We start from the raw sequence: 21,466 nt of genomic DNA, 5'->3' as shown, positions 1-21,466 counted from the left end.
TTGACCCATGTTAAACAATTTAAAGGCAATGCTACCAAATACTAATTGAGTGTATGTGAGCTTCTGACCCACTGGGAATGTGATGAAAGAAATAAAAGCTGAAATAAACAATTCTCTACTATTATTCTGACATTTCATTCTTAAAATAAGTGGTGATCCTAACTAACCTAAGAAAGGGAATTTTTACTAGGATTAAATGTCAGGAATTGTGAAAAACTGAGTTTAAATGTATTTGGCTAAGGTGTATGTAAACATCAGACTTCAACTGTATGTACCATCAACTCAGTGAGTACCAAGTGTTTATTTTTAGGGTTTCAGCATGAAATATCCTATTGTTTTTACTATGTCAATATATCTTTGTTGTAAATTTTTTGCTGCCAGACTGCACTTGAGAAAATAAGTCAATAGTTGGAAGAGGTACAGAGTTCATTGTTGATTAGATGCTTTTTTCATTAATTTGGCTATTTTCTCTTGAACAATATTGTCTATCCACTAGAAACTCATGAACACAGATATAAAAAAAGGACTACATTTAAAAAAAGTTATTCAAGTATGAATTACCAAAGTTACCATTGATTCCATATATTACCTGTTAATTACCAAAATGACCAAAGATTCTGATATGAGGGCACACGGCGAGACCCAGATGCAGAGACAGGAGGCAGATGGTTTAGTCTTTGATATTTATTAATAATCCAAAAGGGGTAGGCAAGAGAATGGTCATGGACAGGCAAAAGGTCAAAACCAGTTCAGAATCCAGGAGGTACAGTGGGGCAGGCAGGCTCGAGGTCAGGGCAGGCAGAATGGTCAGGCAGGTGGGTACAGAGTCCAGAAAACAGGCAAGGGTCAAAACCAGGAGGACTAGCGAAAGAGAATAGAAAAGGCAGGAGCACGGCAAATACCACGCTGTTTGACTTGGAACATACAAGACGATCTGGCACAGACAGACAGAAAACACTAGGGGATAATGGGGAAGATGGGTGACACCTGGAGGAGGTGGAGACAAGCACAAGGACAGGTGAAACAGATCAGGGTGTGACATCCGGTAACCTTGGTAAATTAGCGGTAGCTTTGCAACCCTAGTTGTAAGGTTATAATTTACTGTGATGTAGAACTTCTTCTTTGTGTGCCTGTCCTTTCCGTGAGGCTATTAAAACCTCTTGGCGCACGGATCCCTTTAACGGGATCATTTTCGTAAACAACCGCTGAATTGCAGAGCGCCAAATTCAAAACAAATTACTAAAAATATTTATTTTCATGAAATCACAAGTGAAATATACCAAAACACAGCTTAGCTTATTGTTAATCCACCTATCGTGTCAGATTTTGAAAATGTGCTTTACAGCGAAAGCAATCCAAGCGTTTGTGAGTTTATCGATCACTAGACAAAACATTACGAACAGCTAGCAGCAATGTAGATTGGTCACGAAAGTCAGAAAAGCAATAAAATGAATCGCTTACCTTTGATGATCTTCGGATGTTTGCACTCACGAGACTCCCAGTTACACAATAAATGTTCCTTTTGTTTGATAAATATTATTTTTATATCCAAAAACCTCCATTTGGTTGGTGCGTTATGTTCAGAAATCAACAGGCTCGAACGGTCATGAAGGGCAGACGAAAATTCCAAATAGTATCCGTAAAGTTCGTAGAAACATGTCAAACGTTTTTTATAATCAATCCTCAGGTTGTTTTTAACATAAATAATCGATAATATTTCAACCGGACGGTAAACTATTCAATAAAAGAGATAAAGAAAATGTCGAGCTACAACTTTCACGCGCATGAACTAATCGAAGGACATTCAGCTATCCACTGACGTGTTTTGATAAATCTCGCTCATTTTTCAGAATAAAAGCTTGAAACTATGTCTTAAGACTGTTCACACCCTGAGGAAGCTGGTTGATATCCCTTTAAATGAAGGAAAAGCAAGCAATGGAACAGGGATTTTTCAAAATAAGAGGCACTTCCGGGTTGGATTTCCTCAGGTTTTCGCCTGCAAAATCAGTTATGTTATACTCACAGACAATATTTTGACAGTTTTGGAAACTTTAGAGTGTTTTCTATCCTAATCTGTCAATTATATGCATATTCTAGCATCTGGGCCTGAGAAATAGGCAGCTTACATTGGAAACGTTATTTTTTCCAAACATAAAAATTCTGCCCCCTAGCTTCAAGAGGTTTTAAGAAAAGAGTTGGCAGTAGTTTGTACATAATTTTCTCAAATAGGGCTATCTTCTGTATACCACGCCTACCTTGTCACAACACAACTGATTGGCTCAAACGCATTAAGAAGGAAAGAAAGTCCACAAATGAACTTTCAACAAGGCACACCTGTTAATTTAAATGCATTCCAGGTGACTACCTCATGAAGCTGGTTGAGAGAATGCCAAGAGTTTGCAAAGCTGTCATCAAGGCAAAGGGTGGCTACTTTGAAAAATCTAAAATCTAAAATGTATTTTGATTTGAGTAAAACTTTTTTGGTTACTACGTGATTCCATATGTGTTATTTCATAGTTTTGATGTCTTCACTATTATTCTACAATGTAGAAAATAGTAAAATATAAAGAAAAACTCTTGAATGAGTAAGTGTGTCCCAACTTTTGGCTGGTACTATATGTGTGCGGTGTGTTTGTGGACGTGCTGTAGGGGTGTTTGGGAGTCAGTGGTGTTACTTCTTATGGCTGAGATCCCGTTAATGGGATCGATATGACAACAGCCAGTGAAAGTTCAGGGCGCCAAATTCAAACAACAGAAATCTCATAATTAAAATTCCTCAAACATACATGTATTTTATACCATTTTAAAGGTAATCTTGTTGTTAATCCCACGACAGTGTCCGATTTCAAAAAGGCTTTACATCGAAAGCACCACAAACGATTATGTTAGGTCACCGCCAAGTCACAGAAAAACACAGCCATTTTTCCAGCCAAAGTCAGGAGTCACAAAAAGCAGAAATAGAGATTAAATTAATCACTAACCTTTGATGATCTTCATCAGATGACACTCATAGGACTTCATGTTACACAATACATGTATGTTTTGTTCGTTAAAGTTCATATTTATATCAAAACTGTAACGAATATCGTCGGGAGAAGGAGAAGAGGACCAAAGTGCAGCGTGGTACGTGTTCATGATTTATTAAATAAAAACTGAACACGGAAATACAAAAAACAACAAAGAGAGTGAACGAAACGACGAAACAGTTCTGTAGGTTGACAACACACAAAACAGAAAACAACTACCCACAAACACAGGTGGGAACAGGATACCTAAGTATGGTTCTCAATCAGAGACAACAATATACAGCTGCCTCTGATTGGGAACCATACCAGGCCAAACACAGAAATACAAAACATAGAACAAAACATAGAATGCCCACCCCAACTCACGCCCTGACCAAAACAAAATAGAGACATAAAAAAGGAACTAAGGTCAGAACGTGACAAAAACATCTCAGTATACATTGGCACGTTATGCTCAGTAGTTCCAAAAACATCCGGTGATTTTGCAGAGCCACATCAATATCCAGAAATACTCATAATAAACGTTGATCAAAGATACAAGTGTTATACATGGAATTTTAGATCCACTTCTCCTTAATGCAACCGCTGTGTCAGATTTCAAAAAAGCTTTATGGTAAAAGCAAACCATGCAATAATCTGAGTACGGCGCTCAGAGACCAATCAAGACAAAAAGATATCCGCCATATTGTGCAGTTAACAGAAGTCAGAAATAACATTATAAACATTCACTTACCTTTGATGATCTTCATCAGAATGCACTCCAAGGAATCCCAGTTCCACAATAATTGTTTGTTTTGTTCGATAATGTCCATCATTTATGTCCAAATAGCTACTTTTGTTAGCGCGTTTTGTTAACTTCTCTGCGCTACGGATACCGAATACGGGTTCACTTTCCTAAACAACCGCTGAATTGCAGGGCGCCAAATTCAAAAATATTCCTAAAAATATTTATAATCATGCAATCACAAGTGAAATATACCAAAACACCGCCCAGCTTGTTGTTAATCCACCTATGGTGTCAGATTTTGAAAATATATTTTACAGCGAAAGAAATCCAAGCTTTTGTGAGTGTAGCTTTCAATGCTACATCAGCTAGCCCCAAATTAGCATGGTCACGAAAGTGTGAAAAGCAATAAAATTAATCGCTTACCTTAGATAATCTTCAGACGTTTCCACTCACGAGAATCCCAGTTACACAACAAATCTTCTTTTTGTTCGATAAATATTACTTTTATAACAAAAAAACACTATTTGGGTTGCGCGTTATGATGAAAAAACTACAGCCTCGTTCCGGTCCTGAAAGGAAGATGAAAATTTCCAAACGTATCAGATTAAAAAATATTACTAAAAATATTTATAAACATGCAATCACAGGTGAAATATACAAAAACACAGCTTAGCTTGTTGTTAATCCACCTATCGTGTCAGATTTTGAAAATATATTTTACAGCGAAACAAATCCAAGCTTTTGTGAGTGTAGCTTTCAATGCTATAACAGCTTAGCCTTATATTAGCTTGGCTAGCTTGGTCACGAAAGTAAGAAAAGCAATCAAATTAATCGCTTACCTTTGATAATCTTGTTCCCACTTCTTCGGGAGTTCCCACTTCTTTTTGTTCGATAAATATTACTTTTATCACAAAAAAACGCCATCCGGGTTGCGCGTTATGATGAAAAAACAAAAGCCGTGTTCCGTTCGACAAATCCCAAAAAGTATCCGAAATGGTCGTAGAAACATTTAAAATGTTTTTTATAATCAAACCTCAGGTTGTCTTTAACAAACATAATCGATAATATTTAAACCGGAGCATAACCTATTCATTAAGAGAGAAAATGAAAATGGTGAGCTCCTCCCGCGCGCGCAGGAAATATTCAGAGGATACCTGACCTCTTTTGAAACATCTCGCTCATTTTTCAAAATAAAAGCCTGAAACTATGTCTAAAGCCTGGTCACAGCCTGAGGAAGCAATTGGAAAAATAATCTGGTTGATACCCCTTTAAATGGAGGTTAGACAGGCCAGGAAACAAAGTTTTATTTAAAAAAATATCACTTCCGGGTTACTTTTTCTCAGGATTTCGCTTGCAGAATAAGTATTGTTTTTCTCACAGACAATATTTTGACAGTGTAACGGCTGTCTAATTCCTCCTCCTCGGATGAGGAGAAGGAGTAGGGATTGGACCAAAACGCAGCGTTGTATGCAGACATAATGAATTTAATAAAGAAAAGAATAACGATGACGAAATACACTTTAGAAATACAAAATAACAAAACGAACTAAACAGACCTGAACATGAGAACTACATAAAACGAAGAACGCACGAACAGGGAAAACGAATGAACGAACGAGACGAGACAGTACCGTGTGGTGCAACAAACACAGACACAGCAACAATCACCCACAAACAAACAGTGAGAACAGCCTACCTTAATATGGTTCTCAATCAGAGGAAACGTCAAACACCTGCCTCTAATTGAGAACCATATCAGGCAACACATTTAACCCAACATAGAAACACATAACATAGAATGCCCACCCCAACTCACGCCCTGACCAACTAAACACATACAAAAACAATGGAAAACAGGTCAGGAACGTGACAGACAGGTTTGGAAACTTTGGAGTGTTTTCTATCCTAATCTGTAAATTATATGCATATTCTACGATCTGGGCCAGAGAAAATTTCCATTTATGTTGGGTACGTTATTTGAAAAAAAAAAAAATCTGACCCCTAGCGCTAAGAAGTTAACAAATCCAAAGTCATGAAGCGCGTTCACTAGGAGGAGACGAAATGTCAAAAAGTTCCGTTACATTCCGTAGAAACATGTCAAACGATGTATAGAATCCATCTTTAGGATGTTTTTAACATAAATCTTCAATAATGTTCCAACCGGAGAATTCCTTTGTCTTCAGAAAAGCAAATGGAACAGAGCTCGCTCTCACGTGAACGAGCGTCACGAGCTCAAAGCATTCTGCCAGACCTCTGACTCATTCCCCTCTCATTCGGCCCCACTTCACAGTAGAAGCATCAAACAAGGTTCTATAGACTGTTGACATCTATTGGAAGCCTTAGGAAGTGCAACATGACCCATATCCCACTGTATCTTCAATAGGGAATGAGTTGAAAAACGACCAACCTCAGATTTCCCACTTCCTGGTTGGATTTTTTCTCAGGTTTTTGCCTGCCATATGAGTTCTGTTTTACTCACAGACATCATTCAAACAGTTTTAGAAACTTCAGAGTGTTTTCTATCCAAATGTACTAATAATATGCATATATTAGCAACTGGGACTGAGTAGCAGGCCGTTTACTCTGGGCACCTCGGGGCACCTTATTCATCCAACCTACTCAATACTGCCCCCAGCCATAAGAAGTTAAGAGTGAGGATAGATTATTATTGAGCAGTACATCTAAAGCAGGTATATTGTTCAGAGTATAAAGTACAGCTTGTAAATGTTTGTTGTTTGGCTACAGTATATGATGCAGTGTTGTTGAGAATAGATGTTATTTCACTCTCTAGATAAATGCAATGGCTAGAGCCAATTTAACTGTGTTAACTTAATCACATTTGAAAGGCAATGGCAGTTTTATGTACCATATGTTCAGCTGAAGTGTATCTATGGGAACAGCTTGAGCTGGAGCTCTTCAAATGTAATAATAGTGCAGGTATGCTCATTAACTTCCTTGGCCCATGTATGTAGGAGAGAGAGAGGGTGTGTGTGTGTGTTTGTGTGTGTGTGTGTGTGTATGCGTGTGTGTGCGCACGTGTGAGTGAGTCTGCACACAAACTATTTTAGGTGTTCATTCTGTCTGAAGGAAGCACATCAATCAGATGAGATAAGCAGCTTTCATAAGCAAGCTGACTGGGTAAGAGAGAACTGCTGAAAGATTTATACGATTTTTATTTTGCGCCTGGGAATAATGATATTTTAGCATGTAGGAGAATATTTTCTCTCAACGTACTGCTAGCTACCCAGATGTGAATTAGAAGCATGCACTGTTCAAATTAATCATCCTATCAAAAGTAATGTATCAAACTAGAGTAATAATGATACAAGTTCAAGCATAGGATCTTTCTTTGGGGGCTTTTCAATTGTTTTTGTGAAGTCAGGTCAGATGATGCCAGCAGGCAGAAAGAGAAAGAACAACACTGTCTGTAGAAAGACGTACTGTACCTTTAAGAGTCTGCACCTCTGCTGTGATGTCACAGCTCCTTAGGGGAATAGTGTTGTCTCCTCAGGGACTAAAGTGACATGGCACTGTGTGTTTGCTGTCAGCTCAATCTATGGTGCCACAGAGATGTCACAAAGCACTTTCCATTAGGACAAATGAACAGCTGCTCTGCTGTACTCTCTCCCTGCATGGCTGTCTCTCTGTCAGACCAACCAAATCAAACCACATTTAAATTCATAAGCCATTCTGTCTGACTGTCCGGGACCACTGTAAGTTTATCTCTCTTTTCTGTGGTCTGTCAGATGATGGGGGGATGGTGGGCTGCCGAGTAGGAGGGGTGGTGGAGGTGTAAAAAGATGAGTATGATGAGTGTGTGACGGTACACTGTGAGCAGAGAGCGAGAGAGAGAGAGATTTTCTTTCTCCTCTTCACTCCACTTATTAACATTAACTTCTACTTCATCACAATCCCGGATCCGGGAGCACCCCCATCAGTAAAAAAGCTGACTAGCATAGCCTAGCATAGCGTCACAAGTAAATACTAGCATCTAAATATCATTAAATCACAAGTCCAAGACACCAGATGAAAGATACACATCTTGTGAATCCAGCCATCATTTCTGATTTTTAAAATGTTTTACAGGGAAGACACAATATGTAAATCTATTAGCTAACCACGATAGCAAAAGACACAACCTTTTTTTTCCACCATTTTTTTCCTGCATAGGTAGCTATCACAATTTCGACCAAATAAAGATATAAATAGCCACTAACCAAGAAACAACTTCATCAGATGACAGTCTGATAACATATTTATTGTATAGCATATGTTTTGTTAGAAAAATGTGCATATTTCAGGTATAAATCATAGTTTACCATTGCAGCCACCATCACAACTCTCACCAAAGCAACTAGAATAACTACAGAGACCAACGTGAATTACCTAAATACTCATCATAAAACATTTATGAAAAATACACAGCGTACAGCAAATGAAAGACAAAGATCTTGTGAATCCAGCCAATATTTCAGATTTTTTAAGTGTTTTACAGCGAAAACACAATATAGCATTATATTAGCTGACTACAATAGCCAACCACACAACAGCATTGATTCAAGCCAACAATAGCGATAACGAATAAACCAGCAAAAGATATAAATTTTTTCACTAACCTTCTCAAACTTCTTCAGATGACAGTCCTATAACATCATATTACACAATACATATAGAGTTTGTTCAAAAATGTGCATATTTAGCGGCACAAATCGTGGTTATACAATGAGAATAGTAGCCAAGCTGCCAACAATATGTCGGGAGAAATCTTGGGAGAGGCACCTAATCTAATCAGTAACTAAATTTAAACTTGACAAAAAAATACAGGTTGGACAACAAATGAAAGATACATTAGTTCTTAATGCAATCGCTGTGTTAGATTTTTAAAATTAACGTTACTACGACATACAGCGTGCGTTAAAGTGAGACCGCACCGAAATTAATGGCGGAATATGAGTTTTACATTTTTCAACAGAACAACGAATTAACATCATAAATAGTTCTTACTTTTTGATGAGCTCCCATCAGAATCTTGGGCAAGTTGTCCTTTTTCCAAATGAATCGTTGCTCGGTTGTAGATTGTCGCCTTCAACTTTGGAATTAGCAGTAAACATTAGCCATGTGGGCCAGACGTGCCCAACTCACTAGAACGCAGCACAAATAAATACCCGAAAATCGCAATATACTGATATAAACTGATATAACTCGGTTTAAAATAACAACATTATGATGTCTTTAACACCTATATCGAATAAAATCAGAGCCGGATATATCTAAGGGCTATAACGGGAGCTTTCTAGAACGCCATCCTGAGGTCTGTCTTGCGTCATGGCGAAAGAGAGAAAGAGAGGACCCCACGTTGCCAGCCCATTTATAAGGCCTCAGATCTGCCTAGCAACTCCATTCCAATTCTCACTATTTGCTGACATCCAGGGGAAGGCGTATGCAGTGCATCTCAACCAATAGAAGACATGAAATTAATAAACCGACCTCAGAACAGCCTGCAGATTTCAGATTTCTCACTTCCTCATAGGAAAATTGCTCCAACTCGAGTTCTGTTTTACTCACAGATATAATTCAAACGGTTTTAGAAACTAGAGAGTGTTTTCTATCCAATAGTAATAATAATATGCATATTGTACGAGCAAGAATTGAGTACGAGGCAGTTTAATTTCGGAACGAAATTATTACAAAGTGCAAACAGCACCCCCTATTGAGAAAAGGTTAATGCAGGATGAGCAGCCAATCGCCATATCCTATTCACATGTGGAGAGGAAGGCCAGGGACAGACACACAGGCAGTGGTCATTGACAGCACATAGAGTGGATATCTCAACAAAGGCAATAAATTCAGGGTCGTTGGCTTCCAACAGGCTCATAGTGCCAGCTGGCATAGAATGATTGGAAAAGTTGGAAAGAAATAGGAAGCAATTTCCAAAGTGATGTTAATGAGGTTTGATATTGACCCCCTGCTCCCATTATATCCCCATATTAGATCAATATGCATTGTCAGCAACAAGTGGGGAATGCACAGAGAGATATGCCAGGCCATTTTCATAGTAAACAAGAAGTATGCATTGTATGATGGCCCTAAAAACAATCTCTGCCCACTGGACACAGACATCAGTTCAACGTTTAGTTTTGAAAAAAACTTGGTTGATGTGTCAACTAACGTGAATTCAACGTGAAACAAATGTCATTGGATTGAGGTTAAAATTTGGGTGAAAGAAATACAAAATTCCCTGACGTTGATTCCTTTTTTCAAATCCAATCAGTTTTCCACGTTGATTCAGCGTCATCACATTGATTTTCTTTTGTTGCGATGACGTGGAAACAACGTTGATTCAGCCAGTTTGTTCTCAGTGGGTGGTTTTCAGAGTGGCTGCTTCCTCCCTCCTTCACCTGTTGATGGTCTGTTGAACTACAGTTGTGTCAGGTTACAGGCGGGAGGACATTGTTATTGTGATGGACCCATATCATATGAAATGGGTAGCGCTAGAGTTCACCACATTAAAGAGCTGTCAAACTGTTATCAGCAGGTCAACTCAATGGGATCATCCAGTCAGCTGATATGAGTCCCAATATGACAGCTGGTGAATGTATGGCTCTAATCCCTAGCAGGCAGCTAAATTAAATCAGAGGGTGTATGTGTTTCTCCTCCTGCCTGCACTGAACTGCCCTGGTTTGGCCTCTACTGACCTGGTCATCCCTTCACTGTGTATTAACAGAGCTCCCTTGCTCTATAATTGGTTCTGGGGCTGGCTCTGGGTCTGTTTGTCTCTCTCTCCGATATACACAAGAACACACACACACACACCACAAGAACACAAAACAAGAACCCAGGGTCACGCACACGCACGTGCACACACACACTCTGTCTGTGTGTGTATGACACACCAGGGCCAGTCTGAGTTAGTGGTTATTTCCCCCATCCTCTCACACCGCTGGTTACTTTGTGCACTCAGAGGTATTGGGGTCTTATCAGTAGCAGGGCAGGGGCTCAGTGGTAACGGGCGACAAAGATTGAATACATCCTTCTGACCGCATGGCTGCTTGAGATGATTAAATGAAACCCGAATGGCCAGTGATCTTTCTGTGTGTGTGTGTGTGTGTGTGTGTGTGTGTGTGTGTGTGTGTGTGTGTGTGTGTGTGTGTGTGTGTGTGTGTGTGTGTGTGTGTATGTGTATGTGTGTGTGTGTGTGTGTGTGTGTGTGTGTGTGTGTGCTTTTAACAATTTGTCCTCCTCAAATCTTTCAATGCACCTTGAAGAAGGATCCCAAAAACCTCTTTACTATTCGTAGAGGCCGTTTCAAAGTATCACTGGAGAAGTGTGGCTATCCATTTGCTCCTGCAACAAAATCACCACACTATTTAAGCAGAAGAATATTCAAGGCAGCTCATTATTAGAATTCTTCAGGGATCCCTGATCAGTGGGACATCCCTGATTCCGTGCTCTGTCTGTGGTAATGGCTTTTGTGGGTTGTCTTATGCCTGTGGAATGGGAATGTTCCCTCTCCGCGGTGCACCGCACAGCCGCAACGCTACGATCCACAGGGGTTCTTGGGGAGGGAGGGAGGCTGAGGTCTGGTCTGCAGTTACAGCAGCCTGCTATCCTGCTAATCAGCGTGTAAGTAGTGTGTAACTGTTGTAATCACAGGGGGAAAGCAGCCATAGAACAGGATGTCATGGTGCTTAGCAACAGGCCATGTTCCCTCCCATTGAGGATGCCGTTTGAGGTTTAACATCAGAATAGGGTTAGGTCTGTAAACTAGCTGTGTTACCCCAGGTATATTTTTCATTCCCTCTTTTTCTCTGTTTCTTTTTCTTTCTTTCTCTCCTTTAGAAGAACATTTTGCTTCTGTCCTCTGTAGCCTAAATGACTGAGTTGTGTAAAGTTTGTTTTTGAAAGAGCTTTGTTCCAACAACCAATGCATGGTGTGTTGGGAAGAGTGAGCGGTAATCTGTGACCCAAAATACCATCCTGACAGAATACACCATCATCTGGAATACAGCACTGTCCTTAAACAGGGCGTTGTGTGCCTGATAGATTACTCTGTAAACTGTGATACAATAATGGTCCTGACAGAGAGAGAGGGAATTGCTTTCGGCTAGATGCATTAAGGCTCCTAGAGTATTCCTGTGCTTCACAATGCACACTACAACAAAGTGGCTGCCAAGCAGAATACATTCCTGATATGAATCAGATTAAGGGTTCTCTACAACAATAGGGTAGGAGTGACAATGAGAAACAAATGGAGATTCTGTGGGAAGGGCATAGGATAGAGCTGTCTCGTATGCATGCACGTCTGTATTTCTTTCTTTCCACACAAACTTGTTTTTTTGGTTGAGTCCCGCTGACTTACATATAAAAAAATGATTGCTGCTGCTGCTTCACTCCAGATAGCCTCAGTGCTGCTTCACCCGGACAGCCTCAGTGCTGCTTCACCGCGGACAGTCTCAGTGCTGCTTCAGACCGGATAGCCTTAGTGCTGCTTCACCCCGGACAGCCTCAGTGCTGCTTCAGACCGAATAGCCTCAGTGCTGCTTCACCGCGGACAGTCTCAGGGCTGGTTCAGACCGGATAGCCTTAGTGCTGCTTCACCCCGGACAGCCTCAGTGCTGCTTCAGACCGGATAGCCTCAGTGCTGCTTCACCGCGGACAGTCTCAGTGCTGCTTCAGACCGGATAGCCTTAGTGCTGCTTCACCCCGGACAGCCTCAGTGCAGCCCTCAGACTGCTTAACCTGGCATTCACAGACACACAGTCTGCATCCTAAATGGCACCTTATGTACCCTGGTCAAAAGTAGTGCACTATAAATGGAATAGGGTGGGGATCACTTGATGATGATTATGGTTTTACACCAATGTCACAACATACACTGAGTGTACAAAACATTAAGAACACCTTCCTAATATTTAGTTGTTAAAGTTGTTAAAATCATTCCACAGGGATGCTGGCCCATGTTGACTACAATGCTTTCCACAGTTGTGTCAGGTTGGCTGGATGTCCGTTGGGTGGTGGACCATTCTTGATGCACATGGGAAACTGTTGAGCGTGAAAAACCCAGCAGCATTGCAGGTCTTGACACAAACTGGTGCGCCTGGCACCTACTACCATACCCCATTCAAAGGCACTTAAATATTTTGTCTTGCCCATTCACCCTCTGAATGGCACACATACACAATCCATGTCTTAATTGTGTCAAGGCTTAAAAAATCTTCTTTAACCTGCCTTCTTCTACATGATTGAAGTGGATTTAACAAGTGACATCAATAAGGGATCATACTGTAGCTTTCACCTGGTCAGTCTATGTCACGGAAAGAGCAGGTGTTCTTGGTTTTTTGTACACTCAGTGAACTTCACTGTAGCACTTTGTATGATTTATTTATTCATCTTGAGAATGGAGTGCTCATGATGTGGTATTAATGTATGTTTTTTTGTGATGAAGCCAAAGATACACTTTCAAATTGAGTGGACAATAAGGTTTTCTAATTCTAATTTTAATTTGGGACACAATGTCAGTGCCCCCTGACCACATGTACTCTGAGTCAAAAAAGTGAATGCAAAAAGGGTCAATGCAGATACTCTAGGTAGCTATTTGGTTAACGATTTAACAAACTATTTAGCAGTCTTATGGCTTGTGGGTAGAAGCTGTTCAGGGTCCTGTTGGTTCCAGATTTGGTACAACGGTACAGCTTGCCGTGCGGTAGCAGAGAGAACACTCTATGACTTGGGTGGCTGGAGTATTTGAACATTTTTAGGGCCTTCCTCTATCACCTCCTGGTATAGAGGTCCTGGATAGCATGGAGCTCGGCCCCAATGATGTACTGGGCCGTACGCACTACCCTCTGTAACGCCTTGCGGTCGGATACCAAGCAGTTGCCATACCAAGCGGTGATGGCCCATGCCAAGTCTTTTCAGCCTCCTGAGGGTGAAGAGGCGTTGTCGTGCCCTCTTCACGACTGTGTTGGTGTGTTTGGACCATGATAGAGCCTTAGTGATGTGGACACTTGAAGCTCTCGAACCGCTCCAGAGAGAGGAGTTTGACACTGGATTCAACTCAATAGCACTTGAGAGATGTAAATGATGTAAGTGAGATAAAACGTTATGCTTTTAATAGCCTCTAGATGTGAGTCACTTCGAGAGGAGCGGGATTCAGACTGGGCAACCTATCTTGAGAAACACCATACTCTATCCCTCACTTGTCAGTCCCAAGTCCACTGAGGTGATGATGATGATGATGATAATGATAAAATCCCTTATTTTTTACCTAAAATCAAGGTTAAACCACTGTCCAACTGAAAGGGTGAACATGTTACTACAGTAAGTAACAATTTGTTGAACGATTTGAATGAAAATTCCAAAATGTTACGGTGAACCCACAAGTAGCTAACACAAAATAAATGGAATGTCTTAGTTAACTTTAGCTTACGTTTGCAAACTATTTCCCTTGTTGAACGTACGTCTGCTATCTGTATGTGTTGACCAGTAATGTCTGTGTGTCTTGTTCCAGGCCATTGAATATAAACCACCTGTTTATAATAAATGTGTGATAACCAGTAATGTCTCTATGTGTCCAGTTCAATACCTCTATAATGACACAAGTGTTGACCAGTCTCGTCCCTCTGTCTCTGTCTGTCCCTCCAGTTCCAGGCCAATGTGGACGAGGGCTCCACAGGTGTGGCTGTCAACCTGACGGTGGATGACAGAGATGACCCAGCGACGGGGGCGTGGCGAGCTATTTACTCCATCATCAACGGTGACCCCACTCAGAACTTCGAAATCCAAACCAACCCCGACAACAACGAGGGCATGCTCTCTGTTGTCAAGGTAACCACAGGGCCCTAAAGTTCTCTCAATTGACCCTTCGCTAAGCCCTGCCCCAGAGATTTGGGCAACCAATTCCAGCGCTCCTGTGGATAGAAACTGTCGTCAAGTCCAACACCTCGGATAAGCTTATGTTTAAAACCCATGGATCCGATGAGGGAAATGGAAAAACTGAGAGTTTTCATTAAAAATACATGATTTAAATAGCTAAATAATTGAACAGTGCAACAGGGGCACTCACAACTATGTAGGATGTTCACCCCTAAAGTTATTTTTTCATTCAAGGTTTATAAATGTCCATTCAATAGAGAATTGCATCAGAAAAACAATAGTCCAAACCCTGTCTCTACCACATATGGTTAAAATGTTAGACTATTTACTCTGAGAATTTAGCATGATTCGGGTTAGCTAGTGGCTGCAGGTTAGTGTGTGATAACATGGTCTTTTTCTAAATGAAATCCGGGGAATACAAATCAAAATTGGGCCTTTATATATATATACTGTATGTATATATTTTTTTTACTAAGCTAGCAGACTGAATTTCAATATCTACCATTCATGAAAGCAATCTGTTCCAGTTTTCATGGTGTATTTCGGAGTCTTTCCCTTTGCCCCTCTCATCTTAGATTGATCACCAATATAGCCAATGAAAGCCAAGGATCTGGAGATGAAAATGAAGAGTGTATCATGTTGATTTTGATTGGTCCAAAGTGCAGAAACACCTCCAAATGTTACCATCTCCCAATGCCGATAATGGGAGAGCTACAACCAAGAGCGGCACAATCTAAACTAGCAACGGTCACAACAAACTAGCGTTCTTATTTCATCAACACTGTTAAGTACAAGCATTATATTATAGTTATAATATAGGTTGTAATATTGTAGAAAATAAACTAATTAATTATTGTATGTGATTTACAATGACATAGTGCAAAGAAAACTACATTTTGACATTCATTTATTAGCACCCTCTTAAATTGACCAATTTTTTCACCCTACATTCTAGAGCATTGAGTGAACCCCCTAAATACTATGACACCTGAAATACAGAGCCCGTTGAAGTCTTTTTTGATTCTGAAATTATACTATTGTTGCATTGCTTGATAGCTAGCTGGCTAGCTAGCTCTCTTTGAAAACATTGCTAGTTAGTTATGATTAGTTTTCTCTTAATGTATATTGCCTTCAGAAAGTATTCATATTCAGCCCTTGACTTATTCCACATTTTATTGTGTTGCAGCCTGAATTCAAAATGGATTACACACATTTTTTTCTCTCACCCATCTACAAACAGTAACCCATAATGACAAAGTGAAAACATGTTTTTAGAAATTTTAGATGAAAAAAACAGCAAAATGAAATGAAGAAATATCTAATTTACATAAGTATTCACACCGTGTTAGATTCACATTTGGCAGTGATTACAGCTGTTGATTCTTTCTGGGTAAGTCTCTGCAACATTTGCCCATTATTCTTTTCAAAATTCTTCAAGCTCTGTCAAATTAGTTGTTGATCATTGCTAGACAACAATTATCAGGTCTTGCCATAGATTTTCAATTACAATTAAGTCAAAACTGTAACTCAGCCACTCAGGAACATTCACTGTCTTCTTGATAAGCAACTCCAGTGTACATTTGGCTTTGTGTTTTAGTTTTTAAGCAGACTGAACCAGGTTTTCCTCTGGGATTTTGCCTGTGCTTAGCTCCATTTTATCCTGAAAAATCCACAGTTCTTAAAGATTACAAGCATATCCATGACATGATGCAGCCACCGCTATGCTTGAAAATATAGAGAGTGGTACTCAGTAATGTTGTATTGGATTTGCCCCAAAGATAACACTTTCTATTCAGGACAAAAAGTTCATCACTTTGCCACATTTTTGCAGTATTACTTTATTTCCTTGTTGCAAACAGGATGCATGTTTTGGAATATTTTTATTCTGTACAGGTGTCCTTCTTTTCACTCTGTTAATTGTACTGAACCAAAATATAAACACAACATGTAACAATTTCAACGATTTTACAGAGTTACAGTTCATATAAGGAAATCAGTTATCTATGGATTTCACATGACTGTGAATACAGATATACATATACAAAAAAGGTAGGGGTATGGATCAGAAAGCCAGTCAGTATCTGGTGTTACCACCATTTTCATTATGCAGCGTGACACATTTCCTTTGCATAGAGTTGATTAGGCTGTTGATTTTGGCCTGTGGAATGTTGTCCCACTCCTCTTCAATGGCTGTGCAAAGTTGCTGGATATTAACAGGAACTGGAACACGCTGTCGTATACATCAATCCAGAGCATCCCAAACATGTTCAATGGGTGACATGTCTGGTGAGTATGTAGGCCATGGAAGAACTGGGGCATTTTAAGCTTCCAGGAATTGTGTACAGCTCCTTGCGACATGGGGTCATGCATTATCATGCTGAAACATGAGGTGATGGTGGTGGATGAATGGTACGACAATGGGCCTCAGGATCTTGTCATGGTATCTCTGTGCATTCAAATTGCCATCAATACATTTCAATTTAGTGAAATTTAGTAAATTTCAATTTAGTCAAATTGCCATAAATACATTTCAATTTAGTGACACAAAAGTGTTCGTTGTCCGTAGCTCATGCCTGCCAATACCATAACCCTACCGCCACCATGGGGCATTCTGTTCACAACGTTGACATCACCAAACCGCTCACCCACATGATGACATACATACACATGGTCTGCGGTTGTGAGGACGGTTGGACGTACTGCCAAATTCTCTAAAACGACTTTGAAGGCAGCTTATGGTAGAGAAATTTATAAATTCTCTGGCAACAGCTCTGGTGGACATTCCTGCAGTCAGCATGCCAATTGCACGCCCCCTCAAAACTTGAGACATCTGTGGCATTGTGTTGTGTGATAAAACTGCACATTTTAGGGTGGCCTTTTATTGTCCCAAGCACAAGGTGCACATGTGTAATGAGCATGATGTTTAGCTTCTTGAAATTCCACACCTGTCAGGTGGATAGATTGTCTTGTCAAAGGAGAAATGCCCACTAAAAGGGATGTAAATAAATGTTTGCAAAACATTTGAGAGAAATACGCGTTTTGTGAGTATGGAACATTGGGACCAACACTTTAAATGTTGCATTTATATTTTTGTTCAGAGTAGGTTTGTTTGTGGAATAACTACAATGTTGTTATTCCATCCTCAGTGTTGTCCTATCACAGCCATTAAACTCTGTAATTGTTTTAAAGTCACTATTGTTCTCATGGTGAAATCCCTGAGCGGTTTCCTTCCTCTCTGGCAACTGAGTTAGGAAGGATGCCTGTATCTTTGTTGTAGCTGGGTGTATTGATAAACCATCCAAAGTGTAATTAATATCTTCACCATGTTCAAAGGGATATTCAGTGTCTGCTTGTTTAGAAATAATTGACTAATAGGTGCCCTTCTTTGTGAGGCATTGTAAAACCTCCCTGGTCTTTGTGGTTGAATCTGTGTTTGACATTCACCGCTTTATTGAGGGACCCTACAGATAATTGTATGTGTGGGGTACAGAGATGAGGTAGACATTCAAAAATTATGTTAAACACTATTACTGCACAGAGAGTGAGTCCATGCAACTTATGTAACTTGTTAAGCGACATTTTTACTCCTGAATTTATTTAGGCTTGTCATAAAAAAGTGGTTGAATACTTATTGACTCAAGACATTTTAGCTTTTCATTTTGTATTCATTTGTGGAACATTTAAAAAAAAAACATAATTCCACTTTGACATTATGGGGTATTGTGTGTAGGCCAGTGACAATTTATACATTTTAAATTCAGTCTGTAACACAACAAAATGTGGAAAAGGGGTGTGAATACTTTCTGTTGGCACCCTCTATTGGCGAGCTACTGTAAATTGGCTATATTAGGAATATAATTCTCTCATCTACTGTCGACATCAGCAAACAATTTGAGAGCACTGTTAGCTCCAAAAATTGTTAGTAGCTTTGAATTCATGCACAGTGCATTCAGAGACTCCTATGTGTTGACAAACACTGCTTTCACAAGCCCCATGTTAAGGAATAGGAGCAAGCTTCATGTCGGCATAAAGAGGGTATTGATCTGCGGGTAAGCCTCTAGCATAAACACACGGGGAGCTATTCAAAATTCAAAATGACGTCACGTGTGACATGCGTGGCATTCAATCGACTCTTTAAGAACACACTTTGACAGCATTGTGATTGTATAAAAATACAATACTCTCAGTTAGTATTAGATATAATGTCACGGCCCCGCTCGCCTTGGGGGAAAACATTCCATGGTTACCTTGGTTACCCTATTGGCTCACAGAAAAAACTTGACCTCTTTAAGTAAAGTACAACATGTCTAAAGATGGATGGGGTCAATTGAAAATAATGGACCTACATTTACAGTCTCTTCACTCTGTCCAGCTTGGTAACAGTCATCGCAACAAAAGCTATGCAGTCAGGGATCATCAGAAATTCCAAAAGCAATGGATTGTTGCAGATTTTGATGGCAAGGAAATATATTAGTATTTAAGTGCGGTCTGTGAAGAACGATTGTGGCCCCTGGGGGAAAAGGAGTTTGACACCCCTGCTATAGTGGTTTGAAAGGGGAATTGGGCTTCCCTGGAAAATGTTGACCGAGGTTGCAATAGTATAGGGGGCGGGTCTTAGCAAAGGGTCAAATATCTCTCTCAATTATCTCTCAAATGACTCTCCTATCTCTCTCAATCCTCTTAATGATGAATGAGCTAAAACAGGTATTGTTTGTGGTATCATTACACAACGGGTGGGTCTATTCCTGAATGCTGATTGGTTAAAACCGCATTCCAGCTGGTGTCCCTTCCACAAGTTACCACCAGCTAAATCTATGATTTTAAAATGCCTATTTACTCTGTTCCATCTGACTGCGTAATCCACTGTCTCATCTACCCAGCCAGGCAATGTATAAACTTGATCTCCACTATAAAAAGCATCTAGACATTATCTCCCATTTCTTTTAGACTAACATTTAGTTTAGTGGAGATTTGTATAAACCTTAATGTCTGTCTCTCCGACATTTGCAACATTGCTTTAATATTCAAATTAGATATCCAACTGTCCCATGGTAATGACCGTGTTGGGAGTCGGGACGAGACAGACAGGCAGGTAACATTTCTCAGCCGGTCGAAATCATGAATCAGCTGGCATCATTTTTATGGATATATACAAAGAAATTCAATTGAAAAAAAGGTAAAACGAAACGCAGCTAATTGTCAGTCTTTCCCGCTTCAGTTTGAAATGATTGTGTTACTGTAACTGTGTTGTTGGCGAACTCCTCTGAACAACAGTGTCCTGACGAGTGAGCACATTCTCTATGCCAGGCAAAATCGCACCTCATTAGCTCATTGTTATGGATGAATCTAAATAAATGTCACTAGAAAAAAGCTTAAACAAATGCAAATGCAGCTACTTTTCTGTTATTCTGGCTGAACTTTTTGACGTGACTGTAAATTAGCAGTAGTTGACTAGCTAGCAAGCAAGGGATAAGAACGTTGCCAGCCAGTATGGCAATGGAACATTTAGAACGAACGACTGGGTCGTTTCCATAGATACAGAACAAAAAGACTGAATGACTGGGTCACTTCTCTAGCAACCCTAGAAAATGTGCTTTTAATGAAAATATGTCTATCATTATTTGAATATGTTGGTAACCCGTTGTATAAAAGTGATAATGCCCTCAAAGCCGATGTTTGGAGGACATATTGGCACGGTTTGCTGGCCCTCGACTTTGTCTTGGGCCTAACAACACCCGTGCCAATATATCCTCCAAACACCGGCTTCTCGGGCATTATCACTTAAGTATAACAGGCAGGGTGGATGGTGATATTACTGCACAATCTGGCCTATTCACTGGAGATATGAACATACAGGTTGCACCCTAAAGATCCTGTAACACTCATAGCTTTTATTGCTCTCATTATTCCAATAAATCCATACAATTTAGCAATATATATAGGATACAGGACTACAGAATAGCTGTAGTATTGCTGTAATATTGTATATTTTTTCTCTAGCACACTGCACTTTGCCCCTTTACTTAGTTTGCTGCTGTCCTCCATTTTCCCACTTTTTCTTAAAAATGTTCTCTCCCCTTCACCTCTTTGTTGCTGTCCTACCGTTCTTATCATCCATCGTCTCCTTTCTGTTCTTTACATGTTTTCTCTTCTCACCTCCTTCCCTCCACTTCTCTCCTCTCTCCCCAGCCTCTGGACTATGAGAGTGTAGTGTTCCACACGCTGCTGATCAAGGTGGAGAACGAGGACCCCCTGGTGCCAGATGTGGGCTACGGCTCCAGCTCTACGGCCACCGTACACATCACTGTCCTGGACGTCAACGAGGGGCCCGTCTTCTTTCCCGACCCCCTCCAGGTCACTAAGATGGAGAACATCCCCCTGGGAAGTTTTGTGGCCTTGCTCAACGCCACCGACCCAGACGTTCTCCAATCACAGAGCATCAGGTGAGTGATCAGGTCATCAACCTCAGCCAGGAGTCCTGGCTTTGGTTGTAACCTGAATGTCATCTCATGGATATTGAGGTCCACACTGACTGTCAGCTTGACAACAATGAGCTGTGTGCAGGTCTGTTTATGTGCAGTAAATCTCATACGGCGTTGATTCCACAGATGTTCCTCACAGTTATTGATTGAAAGTTGTCAAGGGGGACAATCAGGGTTCAACTTAGTTTGACAAACAACAATGATCTACAATGAATTTGTTCTTACCCTTTTAATCTTTATCCTCACTCACCTTCAGAGTTTGTCTATGGTGTTGAAAGAAAGAGATTCTTCACAGTGAGCTCCTCTATGTTAGTGTGACAAGGTGATTTAACAAAGACAACAAATCGGAAGCCATG

The 21,466-nt window shown here is 40.2% G+C and overlaps 1 protein-coding gene across 2 annotated transcripts in view; it reads left to right on the top strand.

Moving 5' to 3' along the window:
- The window catches only part of cdh13 (cadherin 13, H-cadherin (heart)), a 568,028-nt gene that overhangs the window by 396,822 nt on the left and 149,740 nt on the right, over window positions 1–21,466 (top strand). For both annotated transcript variants that reach the window (XM_039017434.1, XM_039017433.1), the window contains exons 10-11: window positions 14,398–14,580; window positions 20,818–21,071. In XM_039017434.1, the coding sequence (XP_038873362.1) occupies window positions 14,398–14,580; window positions 20,818–21,071 (437 nt within the window). The remainder of the gene's footprint in view (window positions 1–14,397; window positions 14,581–20,817; window positions 21,072–21,466) is intronic.

The sequence above is a fragment of the Salvelinus namaycush genome, chromosome 21 (assembly GCF_016432855.1).
Source record: "Salvelinus namaycush isolate Seneca chromosome 21, SaNama_1.0, whole genome shotgun sequence".
NCBI lineage: Eukaryota > Metazoa > Chordata > Actinopteri > Salmoniformes > Salmonidae > Salvelinus > Salvelinus namaycush.
This window is presented reverse-complemented; position numbering and strand designations above follow the sequence as displayed.